The 17,883-nt window shown below is 48.3% G+C and overlaps 1 protein-coding gene across 2 annotated transcripts in view; it reads right to left on the bottom strand.

Annotated features, from left to right (window-relative positions):
- Positions 1-13,864, bottom strand: part of BSN (bassoon presynaptic cytomatrix protein) — a 93,333-nt gene extending 79,469 nt beyond the window's left edge. For both annotated transcript variants that reach the window (XM_089919331.1, XM_089919330.1), the window contains exon 1: positions 13,660-13,864. In XM_089919331.1, the coding sequence (XP_089775457.1) occupies positions 13,660-13,853 (194 nt within the window). In that variant the 5' untranslated portion in view covers positions 13,854-13,864. The remainder of the gene's footprint in view (positions 1-13,659) is intronic.
- Positions 13,865-17,883: the final 4,019 nt, after the last annotated feature.

The following is a 17,883-nucleotide window of genomic DNA, read 5'->3' as shown; positions in this document are numbered from 1 at the left end:
ATATGAAAAAGAATATATTTTAAAAATATTTTTAAAAAATAAAAGGAGCTGGTAGTGTGACAACTGTCTCTGGAGCCCTGGACGTGTTCCCCAGGGTTCCTCATACCTGACTGGATACCTGGGTAGGGACAGCACAGAGGCCATGTACCTGCTGCCCCTCAGTCTGTGTTTCAGCTCAGGCAATCTAAGGGGTACACCATGCTGGCCAGGGAGGTGCCAAGTACCAGTGAGAGCAGGGATCCTTGGAGGGGCTCCACCATACACCCTGACAAAGCTGGGGAGTAAAGGGCAGGGTGGGGGCAGACCTGGTCTGTTGGGAGAATCTAGAGCAAGCTTCCCTGTTCTGTCTCTTCCCTTCCTTCCTTTCTTCCACAGGTTCAGCCTGCATCACAGCTCCCTGAAAGCACCCTGGCAGGAAGCCCCTCTCACCCTGGCAGTTAGCACTAAGCACTATCATTTGCAAAAGTGCTTCAGTACAGGAGGGGAGCAGAGAAGAATGCTTGGCCACTGCAAAAGACCTACTCGAGTCCACTGGCTTTGGAGCCAGCTCCGTGTGCCACAGCCTGCACCCAGGCCCCAGGGCCCAGAGAAATGTACATCACAGAGTCAAATTATGTTATCTCTACCCCAGATGCCCATGAGCAGATCACTACCCCAGAGCAGCAACCACAGACCTGGAGCTCCCTCCCTCCTGCCCTCTTCCTAATCCCCAAAATCTGCCAAGGGAACCCTCTCCCACACCACAGTCCAGCCTTCCTGGAGTTTCATGAATATAAGTGAGGGTTAAGAAGAAACAGTGATACTCTTCCTACAGTGAGAGGGTGTTCTCTGTGGCTCTGGTGGTCTGGGCTTCAGACCCAACCAGCAATGAATTCTGAGAGCCTGTGGGATGGGCCGGAACTTTCAAGTAAACTCTCTGGTCTGAGGCTCAAATTCTGTATCTATTTTAGCAGCTGTGTGTGAAGATGAGAAGGATGGACCACAGTGGGCTTTCTGAGCATCTCCCAATGAGTGAGTCAGAGCTCCCAGAGGGCAGAGTCCATACCTTCAATCAAGTTTAACTCAAAGATTCTCTGTAGTAGGAAACAGGGATGCTAATCTACCTGTTCACCTTTATATCCTCAGCCCTGGGCAGGAACCAGGCACCAGTTGGCATTTAATGCCAGGCCTCTTGTGAATGCTTTCATTTCTAGCACTTCATTTGATAAAATAAATGCTTGTTGAGTTGAGCATACTTGACTTGCCCTCTTGGAACTCCAGTATGGCCTCAATTTATTCCTCTTCCTTATTTCTTTCTCAGAGTGCTTGTAGGAACCAGGTGGCATCAATATTAAAGCATTTGCAGGTGAAGTGCTACTTTATGTTTTTAGCCGGGACTAGAATACCCAGCTGCCTACCTAACATCTCACTTGGATGCCTCTAAAACACAAGTTGTCCAGGAAAAAACTCCTGATCTTAGACCCCATCCTTGTTGCCCTCAGTGTGCACCAGATGCTCAGGTCAAAACTCAGGAGTCCTCCTGACTCCTTTCTTTTTCTAACCCTTCACAGCCAACCCTTTAGCCATCCTGCTGACTCTACATCCACAATATATTCAGAAGTTGAGCACTTTTCAGCACTCTCACCCCCTCCCCACTCCCCATCACCCCCTCCTCATTCTCGTCCAGTGACCATCCTCTCACACCTGAATACCGTTCAAGCCCCTCACTAGCTCCCAGCTTCTGCCCTTGCCCCTCAGGCTTGGCAACACATAGCAAAATGTGCATTCACCATTCTGTTTCCGCATCCAACAGGAAACTATCCTACAGATACAGTGGAAAAAACACAAAATATCCCATAGATACACTGGTAAAAATACAAAATGACACAGATACCAGGTTCCTCACTGTGGTGCTATTTGTAAGAGCAAAAGACTGGACACAGGTTGATGCCAAGGGAAAACCATAGCATGTGCATATGATAGAGCAGTGCCCAGATGCAAAAAGGAATCAGGAGAATTTCTACATTCTGCTATGAGGAGATCTTCAGGATATATTAAGTGAAAAAAAGGCAAAGTATAGAATAGTGTTTAGAATCTGTTACCTTTTATATACAAAAGAAAGGTAAATAAATGTATATTTTTCCTCATATTTTCAAAAAGAAACAATGGAAAAATCTGATAAAAATGGTTTCTTATCAGGGAAGGCAGAGAACAAAGTGGAAGGCAACAAGATGGAACTAGACTTCTCTCAATACACCTTGTTTTATTTGGAATCACATGAAAGTTTTAAATAATTTTAAGAAAATTAAATGGTAAAGAAAAAGTATGGTAGATGGCATTGTTCTCCATTCTTTACCTTCTGTGGATTTCTGCCCTTTACCATATGACTTTGCAATTCCTCCCACTAGAGGTGCAGTATATTTTCCCAGCTGCAGCAGACTCTATTTTTGAAAATAATCTCAGCGAAATTTCCAGTCTCATATGCTCTTTTTTTTTTGGCCAAGCTACACGGAATGCGGGATCTTAGTTCCCCAACCAGGGATCGAACCCGCGCCCCCTGCAGTTCTAACCACTGGACCACCAGCGAATTCCCTTGTATGAACTTTTTTTTTAAATTTATTTATTTTTATTTTTTTGGCTGTGTTGGGTTTTCGTTGCTGTGCACGGGTTTCCTCTAGTTGCGGCAAGGGGGGAGCTACTCTTCGTTGCAATGCGCAGACTTCTCATTGCAGTGGTTTCTCTTGTTGTGGAGCACAGGCTCTAGGCACGTGGGCTTCAGTAGTTGCGGCATGTGGGCTCAGCAGTTGTGGCTTGTGGGCTATAGAGCGCAGGCTCAGTAGTTGTGGCACACAGGCTTAGTTGCTCCGTAGCATGTGGAATCTTCCCGGACCAGGGCTCCAACCCACATCCCCTGCATTGGCAGGCGGATTCTTAACTACTGCGCCACCAGGGAAGCCCTCATATGCTCTTATAGAACCTGGACACTCCCAATCAAGAGATGGAGTCTGCCTCCTCCTCTCAAACCTGGGCAGGACTTTGTGACTGCCCCAATGAATGGAGTGTGGCAGAAGTAACAATGCACATCTTTTGAGATTAGGTAATAAAGGCAGCACAGTCTCCACCTGACTTCCTTTCTCAGGACACCCTTGGAACCCAGTAACCATGTTGTGAGGAAGCTCAATCTAGTCCACATGGAGAAGCACTGAGGCCCTCCCAGCTAATAGCCAGCATCAGCTGTAAGACATGTAAATGATAAAGACATGTCAAATGATTCCAGTCCCCAGCTTTCAACTCTTCCAGCTGAAGCTCCAGACATTGTGAAGCAAAAATAAGCCATCCCACTGTGCCCTGCCTGAATTCCTGACCTACAGAATCTAATAAGCAAAGTAATGGATGTTTTAAACCACTGAGTTTTGGGGTAATTTGTTAGGTAGCCATAATAACTACAGTACCACACCTTGATTTTGGGCTTAACTAAAAATTGCTTTGACTAAAGAAATGTTAGCAGATGTGTCATTTCAAGCAGAGGCTTGAAATTGTGTGTGGTTAGGTATGCCCTCTTGTGCATCTGTCATCACCATCGGAAGAACATGCCCTGGCTAGCCTGCTGTCTGAGGAGGATGAGAGACACGTGGAGCAGACCTGGACTCACCTACAGCCTGGCGCCCAGCCTAGATCAATGAATTCTAGCCAGCATGCAGATGCATGAGTGAGAAATAAAAATTGCTATTTGAAGCCACTGAGTTTTGGTTGACTTACTGTGCAGTGTGACAGTGGCAACAGGTAAGAGATCAAAAAGCAATCCTTACAAACTGAACACAAACTAGAAAAAAAAAAACCAAACCTTAATTGTATAGCCTCTTAGTAGCATAACCACACAGAGAAGAATCATTTCTAATAGCTCTAAAACACAGAACTTTGGGACTTCCCTGGTGGTCCAGTGGTTGAGACTCCACGCTCCCAATGCAGGGAGTCCGGGTTCAATCCCTGGTCAGGGAACTAGATCCTGCATGCTGCAACTAAAAGATCCCACACTCAGAAACGAAGATCCTGCGTGCTGCAACTAAGACCTGGTGCAGCCAAATAAATAAATAAGTAAATAAAACACAGAACTTTGACTACACATTCCTGAAAATATATAAACTAAGGACAAAAGAAACTACAAGCGAATTTTAAACTACATTCATTAGTATTGTTAGTAAAAATATCTATCATTATTTTGAAATAAGCACACATACATTACATATATATAATAGTCTATATATATGCAAGGTTTGTTTGGATTCTGATTTGAACAAACAAACTCTCAAAAGTCATTTTTGGAAATCACATTTTTCTCTGAACTCCCCCATACATACATAAATAAAAATCTGTGTTTTCTCTTGCTAAATAAAAAGTCATTTTTGAGATAATCAAGGAAAATTGAACATGGACTAGGTATTAGGTTATATTAAGAAATTACAGGGAAGATCCCCCATGCTGTGGAGCAACTAAGCCCGTGCACCACAGCTACTGAGCCTGCGCTCTAGAGCCCGCGAGTCACAACTACTGAAGCCCGCACGCCCAGAGCCTGTGCTCCACAACAAGAGAAGCCACTGCAATGAGAAGCCCACGCACCGCAACAAGGAGCCCCCGCTCGCCGCAACTAAAGAAAGCCCGCGCGCAGCAACAAAGACCCAACGCAGCCATAAATAAATAAAGTTGAAAAAAAATTACAGTTAACTTTGTTGGCTGTGATAATGTCATTGGATTAAAATTAAAATATCTTTTAACTATGAGAGGTACATCCTAAAGTATTTATGAGTGAAATGATATGTTAGGATTTTGACTGAAAATAATCCAGCCAAAAAAAAAAAAATTGGAGGAATATAGATGAAACAAGTTGGCAAAACACTGATCGTTGTTGAAGCTGGGTGATGGGGTCACAGGAGGGAGTTCAGCATACCATCTTCTCTCCTTTTATGTGTGTTTGAAACTTTCATCTGCAGAGTACGTGCTGCCCCTGGGGACATCTAACCTACAGAGCCAAAGGCCAACGCACCCCAAAGAGAGGCCAGCATGACCTGGCCAACCCGGGAAGGACAAGCCTGCACCGGGGCTGCCACGGCAAAGATGCAAGCAGTGGCTGCCTCTCCAATCCAGCCCTGTCTCTGCCACTGTCCTCAGCTGGCACCACTCCAAACCCAAGCTAGCAAGGCTGTGGCCTCTACAACCCAACACTGGCCACTCAAGATCAGATAAAGGGGTTTGAAAAGTGGGCTCACAAGGCCATAGGAAAGGGAGAAGTTCACATAGCATGATTACTGAAACAATCACACTGCCTTAGTTATTACCCCAGTTCAGAGGACAGAGTCAGGATCCAAAACGGTCTAACTAGTTTGGAAGGGATCTCTAAGTACAACCAGAGATGTCATGGCAGGGACCCATGCAGAACCCCCAAAGATTCACACTCAGGTCGCACAAGCCCAGGATGGAGGGAATCAAGCCTTTATGCTGAGATGCCCAGCATGAGGCTGGACAACTGTGTGGTGCAGTGACAGAGAGTGCTCAGAAAGGTGTAGGATGGTGTTCTCAGGCTACATGAGCCAAGGCCCCTCATCCTTCAGACTGTGTCACTCACAGTCCATGTGACATGCTGAGCCCTGAGCCCTGTTCTCTAAGCCTTCCTGTCCTCAGGATCTGACAGTCTTGGGCAGGACAGCCCAGGTCAGTAAGGGTCCCAGAGTCACATTCCAGCCACAGGAGTTGGAGAAGCCTAGAGAGAAGACCAGGGTTGAGGAGGTGAGAGCACAGTGAGCTCCTGCCAAACCTGTGAGCGGATAAGTCAGCCAGCCCAGAGGGCAGAGCCAGAACAGAGACAGGAGGTATAAGGAGACACACAAAGGGAAAGAAGAACTTTCCAACAGTGGAATCATCTGCCTGGGAGGGACCAGAGGCCACGGACCACTGGGGTATTCGCACCAAGGCAGAGCTCCTGCCTTCAGGGAATATGGAAGCAGCCATTCCGGTATCCATTAGGTGTTGGATTAGATGCTCAAAATAAAAGGAGGACAGAGCAAACATATCACGTGCTGAAGCTAAACCATGCTCCTGAAGGATGTGGCCTCACATGCCAGACCTTGACATTGGAGGAGACCTGGCCTGAGCCCACAGAACCCACGGAGCTACAGGAGAAACTGCGAGTACCACATCCATCTCCTCACTCTACAAGGGAAGGAAGCTGTACAACTGCCAACTGGAGGGGGCAGAACTAAAGTCTCTTTCAGGCCAGCCCTATCCATGCCCCACCTCCCCCACCACAAAGTGTTTGCTAACTCTGGCTCCCCTGGAAAACGTGAGCACACTGGCTGCTGCCAGAGCACCTGTGGGATATGGATGGGACAACACTCAGGAGATAAGCAGTCGAGCACGGCTGGGAAAAGGGATCCTGCAGCAGGCTCTGCAGGTCCAGGTGGGAGCCTTGCTGGCTGGCCAGCCAAGCCAGTAGAAGGATGCCAAGAGCTTTTCAAGAGCCCGTGTTTACCAGGAGCAACCAATTGGCAAGGCAGCAGCCAGTCCCTCTCCTGGCTCCAGGCTTGATTGTGAGGTCATTTTGTCCACTCCGGAAGATCTCTGGGGCACAATGGAAGAGCAATCCTCTTCATTTAAAGCTCTTCTAATTAACCTAAAGGCTGCACGTTGTACTTGTTTTCTCTCCTCTGTGAAGCTGAACAGTGGGAAGCATCCCCCTTCCTTTTCAATCATCTCACAGAAATAAGCTGTCAGAGGTGGAGGGGACTTTGGGGATTATTTAGTTAAATTTCTCATTTTACAGATGGAAAAAAACTGAGGACCTACCCAACACGTACAGCCAGTTTCAGGCAACATCAGGACTGATTAAAACCTGAGTTTCTGACCCCCACCCAGGATGCTTCCACCATCCTTCATCCCCCACCCCACCCTGCCCTGTCCTTTGCTCAAATGTCCTACTTCCAGATCCTTTTCCTGTCCTCAAGGCCCTCCCATCCTCTTGCTAAATTTTCCATCTTCTGAGAACAGGAGGCAGGGAAGTGACGTGGTTCTCCAGCTGTGCTCAGTGTATGGCATTTGGGTTTGCTAAAGTCAGCTAGCTGGCTGTTCTTCTGAATCTCTCATGTTAGACCTTTGGAGCTCCCAACAGAGTAAGTTAGTGCTGTGAATGTGTTTTGTAAGCTGTTGAACACCATACAAATATATGATCTACTATTTTAGAAGATGAAATAATACAAACCCTTTTAATCGTGTGCTCATTTCTCTTACCTCTGCGAGACAAAGAGAAGGCAGGAGCAAACTCTAATTTAAGGAAGTTGAGGGTAAAGATTTGAACTTGTCTCTTTCTCTCCCATCACGCTGTGAGCCCTTTTGAGGGCAGAGCCCATATCCTGTGCCTTCCTTTGTTCCTCACATGTCACCCAGGGATAGGCATCCAGTAGGTGCTCAGCAAAGGGTTTCCTGAATACGTGGCTGAACATCACTTTAAAGTCCTCCTACTTCTAAGTAGAATTTAACTGTAGAAATTCCTCATAACTGCTCCCATATACAAAAAGTGCGGACGATCCTTATTACCTACCAGCACACGTGAACGTATCCAACGTATGGATGTGACTACCAGGAAATTTCCTTACCTCTCCTTTCCTCCTAAGCACCCAAATGTCTTACCGGTTCTTCCAGCATCCCTGGCAGGGGGTGGGCACATCCCCCTCCCTGAGCCTGGGGCACTGGAGAGCTTGGGCTCCTCTGGGTATAGGGGCAGTCCCAGATAGGACCAGGTTGGGTGATCCTTGTGTGAGCTCCTAGACAAGCTGCTGAGGCTCTTTGATCTCCTCAGTGGTTGGGACCAAGTCCTTCCACTACTCCTTAGGGAAAATCTCTTCCTCACCTTTGGCCCTGACAGCAGTCCCACCACTTCAGAAGCAGCCAGGCCTCTCCAAAGAAATCTGGATTTGATCTCAAGGGTGACCTAAAGTTCTCTGGAGCCTCCCAATATACCTCCGTGTGACCCTCCTGTTAGAAAGAAGTGGAGATACCACGTAAGAGGGCTCTGCTAGAGCAAGGCTCTCTTAACCCTAGATGCCCCTAAGAGCAAAGTACGGGAAGGAGAGATCAAAGCAGCCCTGAGACCAGCCTGGGCACCCAAGGTTTAGCACAGATCAATCAGGGAGCATGCTCCTCTTCTCCATCCTACAGGCACAGCTGACCAGAACCTAAAGTATAAGACACATGCACTGAGAGAATCCCAGAAAGGGACAGGTCCCCACCAGAGGCCCAATCCACGGTGGGGGTGGGACACCAGAATTCATCTCCCTTACCATAGGCCAGGGTCCTAATTCATTCCCCAGCTACAATCAGCTTCCACCACTACAATGGTGAATGGAGATGGCAGAAGGCCCTACAGGAAAGGAACCTGCGCAAGTCCTACGAATGCAGTACCAACACCAGCATGACATGCCCCTGGCACCAACTGAGATAGGAGTCCCCAGAGCTGGATTGTCCACCAAGTCCCAGCTTACTAGGAGGGCCTCAAGTCCTAAAGTGACACTTGGCCCTTGCTGCTGGCAGGTAGGTCTCAGCCACCATTTCACCATTTTAAAAAGTGAGTCCCTGGGAAGGAAGGACGAATAAGGCCAGGACAGATGGAGCCTGCAGGAGCTGTATGGCCAGGCAGGTGGAGTGAGGAATAAGTGTGTGTAAAACACCTAGAGGAATGACTATGGTGGAACAGGCACCCAGCAATGGTAGTTATAACTATTACGACAGCTTTGCCAACCTGTCTCCACAGTCAGCACCAACTGATTGCGTATGGGCCACAGGCTCCAGGTACAGATTCTCCCCAAGTAGCCCACACATAGCAAGGTCTGCCCCTCCCCACATCCATCACAGATTAGGGGAAAGGGCCCCATTCAAATGTGCAGGACCTATGAAAAGGGGGAGGATTTACTGAAGCCCCAAATCCTCTCTCCTAGCAGCCTGCTACTTACATATACAGGGAAGGCTCCCCCTGTTATGCTGGAGTGAAAAGGTGTGATCCAGGGGCTCTGAAAGCTTTGACTTCTTAAACTCAGAACCAAACCTACTCAGTGGAAGGAGAAATTTAGAAAAAGAACAGAAAAGTGGCCCACTGTGTTGTTCTTTGGTTCCCAAACTAGTCCAAAGTCTAGATCTACTTTCAACAAACTCTCAGTCCCTTCACATCTGAAGCCCTCAACGAACTCTTTCTTAAAAAGCTAGAATTTCTTGGCCAAAAAGAGAAATGTGATTCTGAATGGCTTCTAGATGTAATTCCCAGTTTTCAGGAAAAATACAGGACAGAAGAACATCTTAACTGACACCACAAGGATACAATCAACATAATCCAGAATATGAGAAACCACAGGACAAATAACACAGCCAATCATAAATCGCAACGGGGAAAAAAGGAGAAGGAACATACAGATTTAAAGAAACTGAAGAGATGTATCAGACAAATGCAATGTGTAGACCCTGTTTAGTTCACAGTTCAAACAAACCAATTGTAAAAATAAATTAATAAGATAATCAAAAAAACTGAACCCTGACAGGATATTTGCTGAGATTAAGAAGAGAATGTTAGCTGTTTAGATGTGATCATGGTGCTGTGGTAATGTTTTTACAAATCCCTTATTTCTTAGAAATAGACACTAAAATATTGATGATGAAATGCTGGGATATCTTGAAGATGGGGGTGGAAGTGAGGGAGATAGATAAACTTAATCAGCCATGAGCTGATGATGGTGGTGGCTGGGCAATGGGAACATGGGAGCTTATTAACTTATTCTCTCTACTTTTATGTATGTATGTTTGAAATTTTCCATAATAAAAAGTTTTTTTTAAATAAAATAGACTTCCTCCCCTTAATGCATCCATAACTTTTTTTTTTTTTTGTATCTGCAGCATCTTATCAGTCTTACTAATGCTAGGAACAGCTATATTATCAAAACTGTCCCTCTCTCCCTGGCAAGAAATGCAAAGATGGTTGCCCCCTTTGGGTGAGCTTTTGACATCATCACCATTCAGATGTTAGGTCACTTAAGCGCAAACTCAATGACATGCCCTCCATGAGAATCCAATGGCCTCACAGGATCTCTAAATAATAAAGGATCATTATTTCCAAACCTAACAATTGTATCCTTTCACTTTAGCCTTACAAGTTAATCCCAGATTTTTCTAGAGCCTAACTGATAGCTGACATAGTATAACAAGTCTGGCTAATCCCAAACCAGAGATACTATGCCTGACAAAACCATTCATTCATTCATTCATTCATCTTTGAGATATAATTATGGCAAACCCATCTTGAGAAAGGAACTCTGGGTATGGTTCTCAGAGCAGCTTCAACCACCTTCCAGCAAATGCCCAGGCTCTCTGTGCCCAGCTGCCTTTGGTTCAAGATGTCTCCCTGGACTGGAAGTGAGTGAGAGCTCAGCACTGATCACCAATTTCAATGGGGTAACGAGCGCGAGGCGCTTACCTGGTTTGTCCCAGCTTTCCACACCCCTGCACTTAGCCCCAATCTCTGCTCACTGTCCCTGCCTGTGTAAACCACGCTCCTCATGTCATTTCTATCTCTCTCCACCTCTTAGATCCCCATCATTCTCCCAAGAGTCTTGGGATTCTCCTTCTTTTGAAGACTGGCTCTGCCTCTCCACTCTTCTCACTTGACAACCCTTCTATAAGCACTACCTATTTGACATTTCTCAGACACTGAGCTGCCTACAGTGTCACTCCTAGGAACCTTCCATGACTTTGTTCTCTGAGGGTTCTTCAAGAGCTATCTGACCAACCAGACTGTGAGGTGCTATAGGACAGGGGAGCATCATATATTCTTCCAGACCCTCCACAAAGCCCAGCACAGTGCTTGCTCTTGATACCAGTAAATATACCTTGGTTGATTGACTAAAGGTCAATTTGCAAATGTCAAAGTTCTGCAAGTCCGCAGAGCTGGTGTAGATTAAACAGGCCGCCACTGGTCTACATGGCTTCTTTGTGCAATTTTTTTAAAAGGTGCTTTCTGGAGTACTCATAAAATTTCTCTTGAACTGGTGATGTGTGTACAAGTAAAATCCCATCAACTTGGGACCTTCACTGTACATCAGGCATTCCACCATAAAAATAAGTGAATGAATGAATAAGTGAAAGGTGCCCCTTCCTGTAGGAAGGTGCGCCCATACCAAGGCATATAGCTTGGAGCCTGAGATAGAGTTCAGCCTTCCCTGACCTGGCACTCCTTGGGAAAGGCACAACGTATATAACTGCACATGTGACCCTGAGACCAGAAGCAGAGAGCCCTGCCTTGAGAGACTCTCTGATGCCCAAAGTGCCATATCATCCAAACAGGTTAAGAGGCGGCACTATGGGTGTGGTGGCACTGCTACTCACAGGATTCTAGTCAAGCTCTTCAGCCACAGATGCTGGAGCTGCCCCCTGACAGAACCCAAGTCAGCTCAGTATGAGGATGAAAAGGCCAATTCAACCTGGGGTGACAAGGGGTAATACAGCAACAGGAAAGAGACAGGAATCAACTCCCCCAGGACCTCAGTTCCATTCTCCTTTGGGGTTAGTAAAATTACCTCCCCCTTACCTGACCCTCCACCTACCTCTATTCACAATATAATTCCCCCAAATTCACAAGCTGACTTGAAACTATGCCAATGCCTTTCCCGAATGCCCAGAAGCACATGCCACAGGGCTTTTTCTCCATCAATGGGCCAATCTGTTCAGCAGCATCTCGGAACAGAACATGCTAAATTTGGCATCAGGTACCTGAGACGCTCTGGTGAGAGGAAGTAGAAGCCATTCTGATGCTGAAGGAGAGACGTATCATGGAGGTGCAGCTCAGCTGAGATGCTCTGACAAGCAAATATCAGCTGGAAGAGTAAATTCCATCTCCTAAGGGCCCCCAATTCAGAGCTTTGGTGACAAATAGCCAGCTCACCCCCTGAGCCTGACAGCTGTAGGACCTTAGCTCCACAGGTCCATATGTGTGCCTTGCCCACAGCCAGGAGTGAGATTATGTGATGGCTAAATCCAGCAGGAGCCCATGGTTCCCTAACCCACAGTAGTTCATGGGTCTGCCCTGTAGCAGAACACATAGACACGGTAGAAATGAAATACTGAAAAGGAATATGAATAGACACTAGCTTCTTCCTGTGTCTTTGAGCTGCCCAAGTCTTTCCAAATTTTCATAAGCTTGGCTCTGCAACATTAGATAAACTACAAGCAGACTAGCCTGTTTGGTTATCAGAAGAGAAATGACAAATTTCCCATATAGAGAACTCCTAACAACAATGTGTTTTTCCACTCAGCCATAGATGCTTTCCTTTGGAAGGAGAGCTCTAAAGCCTGAGCGAGCCTCCCCCAAGCTAAAACTCAAACAGCAGCTCAACACGCAGCAAAATGGACAGTATTTGCAGTGCTAAGAACTGTGTGCTATCCAACTGCATTACCATAATAGCTAATGTAAAATAGGCAAATCCCTACTCTAAAAGGGATGGTCACAGGCTGGCCTGTCTGTGGCAGGTTTCAGGCTACTAAGAGCCTTTCATTACTGTTAATTGTCTAAGAAACAACTTCTGAGAAAATAACCACATGAGAGGCACAGTTGGGCAGCTAAAGAATCAAAAATTATGCTCCCTCACAGTTTATGTGCTCCCACACAGAGAAGCCAAGGCAACATTATCAGCAGACTCACATGGATCCAGAAGCACTCCCCAGTTTTGCTACTCCCCAGGTCTATTTGGTGTAAAGATAATGCCTTCCATTTTATCTTGTTGTCTCTTGGTAGCTTTCCTGAGTTTTCGGTCTATTGGTTTATTATATATTGGCATTTCCTTCCACTGCATTTACTGCCACTTGATTGTTTATAGGACCTCGGGATGCATTTTAAACAAGCTGGTTTCACAGTATTTGATCAGATATGTTCTGTTTAAAACATTCCACTGATCTGAGGTGGTAATGTAAATCATAAGAGAACATATTTGGTTCTAGATGATTCAACTGCATTTTTGCTTCACCCCAAAGTGTTTCACTAAACCATTGTGAAAGCACATGACCCTGTTAGTATTTATGAGCCTAAATAAGTACCTTTTGGTGTCCAGTGGCATTTTCCCTTCCTCCAAAGATGATTTTAGCCACTAAATGCCTGAGGAAAGCACATGACCAAGTTCATGGTTCAACTATTTCCACATCTTTCTGTTCCTCGCAGTGACACTTATCTTCCCTGACAGCCACTCCCATTGTGCTCTTTCCTTGGCCCAACACAATGGACACATGCAGACTCCAGCAGACAGGGACGACGCTTTCCGTCCCATTGCTCCCCAGTGCAGAGGGACCCAGCAGAGGTTACATAAGCCCCTCCTTAGCCCGGCACTGGGGAGGAAGCGAATTTGGGGTTCGTGACGGAGTCATGGTCTGCAGGCCCGGACTGACCCTGCGCTCACCATTCTGCTTTACTAAGGCAGGGCGGCTGTAAAGGGAGGGCCGCTTCCCAGCGACCAGCCGCTCATGCCAAACCAGCTGGGTTCTAAGTGTGGCCGGACGTCCGACCTCGCTGTCCAGACTAGACCGCAGGGTCGTGGGCCCCGGCCCCGGCCTCGTCCTCAAGCTACAGATCCCCGCCCCCCGGGCGCCGCCGTGTCCCGCACTTACGTGCCCGGGCCGGCACCGGGCCCGGGGCCTGGACCGGGTGGTCCGGCGGTTGCCCGCGCCCCGCCTGACGCCGGGAGCTGTCCTCCACCAGCCGGTGCTGAAGGCGGCTTCCCTGCGCCGGGGCCGGGGCCGGAGCCGCCGGGCGGCAGCGGCCCGTCGCCAGCGCCGCCCTCCAGGCTGGCCTCGTTGCCCATGGCGGGCGGGCGGGCGGGGTCGGGGTCGCACTGGGCCCGGGCCGGCGGTTCCCGAGCTGCTGCTCACACACTCCGTGCCGCCGCCGCCGCCGCCGCCGCCATCATCTCCCAGCTCTGCTCGCGCCGCCGCCTGCCGCTGCGCATGCGCGGCTCGGGTGCCCCTTCCCTGCGCACGACGCCCCCCACGCGTGCGCGCGCTCCCGCCAGCCCGTGAGGACTCTAGTACACGAGCCAGAAGCGGGGTCGCAGGGAAACAGCCACCGGCGGCAGCGCATGCGCCGTCTGAGGCCGACGCGAACGGCGAGTGCTACCAGGAGCCCAGCGGCGGTTGGTGGGAGCTTCCCACCCAACCAGGATTGGAGGGACATGGATCACGAGAAGGGGCCGTGGGGGCGTCGCGCCGTGCCCTGCCCTGGAGTCAGTGGCGCTTTCTGACTCGGAGAACTTGGGAGTGGGAGCTCTCATTTGGGTAACTTCAGTGTCCCACCTGGCAGACTTTGTGGGAACAGGCCTCAGAGAGGGGACACCGAGTGTGGCATTAAAGGATGTTTAGGAGTTGGAAACGCAAATAAACAAGAGTGTTAAGAGGCACGATGTCATGGGAGGACGGAGATAAAGGATGCTGGGTGATGGGGCTGGTTATGAGGGTCTCAAAGGCTAGCTGGGGGGGTGAAGATTTTATCCAGATGGTGCAATGGGAACCATCTGGGATTCACTCTGAGGCCTGGTCCCGCGGGACAGGAGTCTCAGGAAGTGTCCCTGGGAAAGGTAATGGGTGTGTCAGGGCTGGCCTGAAGCCAGATGGAAGGATGCCTCAGCAGGCCCTGGGACAGTGACCTTGGAGATTGGGAAGAGGAATTGATATTTCTTAGAGGCTTTGAGCTGTGGTTCCCAGGGACTGTTCCCAGATGAGGGGCTGCAGGCTGCCTCTGCATTAACCATTACCTCACTTTTACAGACTTCAGTGCCTACTACTCTGCCTCCTGGCTTCTCACACAAACCTGTGCTTTCCTGAGGGAGAATATTTCTTAGAAGATCCAGACTATATTCCAAACTATTCCTGGCTTCGTAAATCATGGCTGTGTAGAAGAACTTGAGTAAATTTGGACCCATTTTACAAACCCATTTAATTCTCCTGATGATGAATATATTAAAAGGGATGTCAGCAGTTCTAACCTGACCTGGACTAATCCAGGGATCCCAATGAACACTGATAACCAGGCTGATGGACAGACGTTGGCTGGGCCTTCCCATACCCTCTGATCTGCTCCCCCCCAACCTCTGGGATGGAGTTTCCATGAAGCCTGGATCGCTGACTTGACTACCTGACTCTGACTGCCTGGGATGATGAGAGCCTCTCTGCCTATGTTATGATGGTCTTCACTGTGTTTCCTCCTGTGTTTCAATCATCTTTGTGTCTGGTGACTAGGTGTGCACATCTAGGCTCCACAAGGATCCACACCTCAGTCTTGCCACTTTCCAAATGGGGCCTTGGCAACTGACTTAGGCTCACCAAGCCTCCATTTCCTAGCCTGCAAAGTTATAATAATACTAGCCCTTCTAACATGGGGGATTATGAGAGTGGAGTGGCTGATACAAATAAAACAACAAGTGCCCAGCATACACATGACCAACTTTATTATCAGTTGTCCCTCTGGTGGGTGGTCTGGGATTTGGGGGTTTTGTGCCACACCTTTTCTCCTGCGGAAGAACGTGTACAAAGGCACTATGGGCAGGCCAATGACCTGACCTTGGCCCCACCCAGGCCCTTCTGGCTTCACAGACACCAGTCAGTGTGGGCTGCGCCACTTGATAGTGGGGGAGAGAAGGATGTTTGTTTTCTGTTTTTGTAGAAGCCATAGGAGCTGTGGCTTTCCACAGATTTAAATCAACATGTCCCTGGTACCAATGGGAGTAATTAGCCCTACCCAGGCAGCGGGCCTGGGGAGTTGCCTGCCTCAGAGTGGATTGCTGGCTGTTAGCAGAACTCCAAGGTCTTTGCTGCCTTGGTGACAAAGGACACAGTACAGTAGAGACCTGGAAGTGTGGGTTAGTGGTTCCCCTACCTTCCTTTCAAACTCTCAGTCCCACTTCCTCTGAGAAACATTGCCAGGAACATGCCCGCCCTGTCCACATCCACCCCTGGCATTCAGCCTAGGGACTCCTGCCAACCATGGGATGGTGCTGGCCTCTGGTTGTCTGGGGCTCTGATTCAGTTTTTATTCATTGTTCCAGGGGTTGTTTCCTTCCTCTTGACCTACAGTGGGCATTCCTCAAGAGCAGGACATTGTCTGGCTTGTCCTATCCCCTGGGCTGCTTTCAGCAGGACCTCAGGGGCTAACGATTGGGCTGAGTTCTCTTTGCAGCTCTGAGCATTTCCCTCACTTGCACTTCCAAGGGCTTCACCAACCACCAGGCTAAAAGCACACCAGAGGGACCTTTGGCTGTAGCTCCTGCAACACTGCATTTGGGTTGTTGACTTAATGAGTAAAAGGAGGGCGCTGAGGTTGTGTCCAGAGTGTCTCCTGGTGGAGGGGTTATAGACAAGCTGCCTATACTGACCTAGGAGAATTCACTAGGCTTGACTTCATGACAAGTGAATGCACAAATCTCTCGGTTTGTGCAAACCAGCTGTGTGGTATGTCTGGTACCACTCCCTCCTTCGTCCAGCTGCTGCCTGGCCACGGACGGGATGGACCTGGAGACCCTACAGAAGCTTCCCAGCCCCCTAAACTTCACTTGCCAAATGCATTTTCTTCCCACTTCAGTGTGACATATGACACATAGCAGTCATTTTGGAGAAAGACCAGATGGGAGGAGAATCAGTCCACATGCCAAAACAGAACTGATGGATGGACACATGTCCACTTACTTCTCCAGTCTGTGCTCTCAAACACTTATAGAAGACCAGAGGGAAAATGAAATCAGGGGGAAAAAATCTATCCAGGTAGGAAAAGGCCTAGTCAGAGCCAGCTTGCTGCTGGGATTTGTAGAAATTATTAGTCATTGGAAGGCAAATCTTGGAAGAATGAAGAGATGCAGGGCCTCAGGAGCTGCACTTGGATGCCAGCTGGGCCATGGGCAAGGCAACAGGCATGCAAGCCCATGCACAGGGGTCAGAGTGCAGACTCTGAGGCTGTCCTGCTTCCCCACACAATCCAGTTTACCCTGGGCTGCTACTTTCAGCATGGTGACCTCCACAGGGAGGCTCAGGAGCCAAAGATGAAGATGCCGACGGTGGTGAAGAGGAATGACAAACTTTGCAGGCAAGAAGAGGAGGTAGAGAGTGTGGAGATGGGAGAGAATGACGAAGGATGACTGAGGACAGTTCTGGGTGACGTGTTGCTACGGGCTTTGGACTATTCCAGAGAGGCTGGGAGAGCTGGCTCCCATCTACAGGGCCCCCTGACCTCTGCACTCTTCTTTTTTTTGTAGTGATGCTGAGGCTTATCTCACCTCCCAGTGAGAAGCAACTCGGGAAATAGGATCCTTGTGTGCATTCCTCCTCTGGGATGGAAAAACAGGACTGAAGAGGAAGGAAGGAAGCCCAAAGAAACAGAAGGTTTCCCTCCTGGCTGAGGTTTGTCAGCATTACCCACTAACATGGGGAATAAGGCAGCTCTCAAGCAAGCCTAAGGCTGGTATGAGGCTACAAACAAGAAACCTGATCGATCTTTGTCCTGCTCAGCAGCTCATCTGGGCTGGCTAGGACAATTTTGCTTGTGTACTAGGATCTTCAGATGACCCATGCACTTTGTAGAGTAGGAAAAGGGAGCAAAACTGAAAAGTATAGAATTTGCTTGATGCCTTTTCTGCATACTTCCTTTACTGTTGCAATGTGCAAATCTTTACTTGAATTACGTGAAAAAAGCCAGTAAAAAAATTATCGGAAATGTTTATCACTAGCCTAGCCCCACCGCCCGTGCATTGCTCCCAAGAAAGCTAATTAAGCCCCATTGCTATTAGAGTTATATGCTTCCAAAGGCTTGTTGTGACATAATGAAGACATGGCTTCTCCAAGTTGTAACTG

Source organism: Delphinapterus leucas, chromosome 10 (genome assembly GCF_059928025.1).
Source record: "Delphinapterus leucas isolate spDelLeu-1000000601 "Yukka" chromosome 10, BTC_Dleu_Yukka2, whole genome shotgun sequence".
NCBI lineage: Eukaryota > Metazoa > Chordata > Mammalia > Artiodactyla > Monodontidae > Delphinapterus > Delphinapterus leucas.
This window is presented reverse-complemented; position numbering and strand designations above follow the sequence as displayed.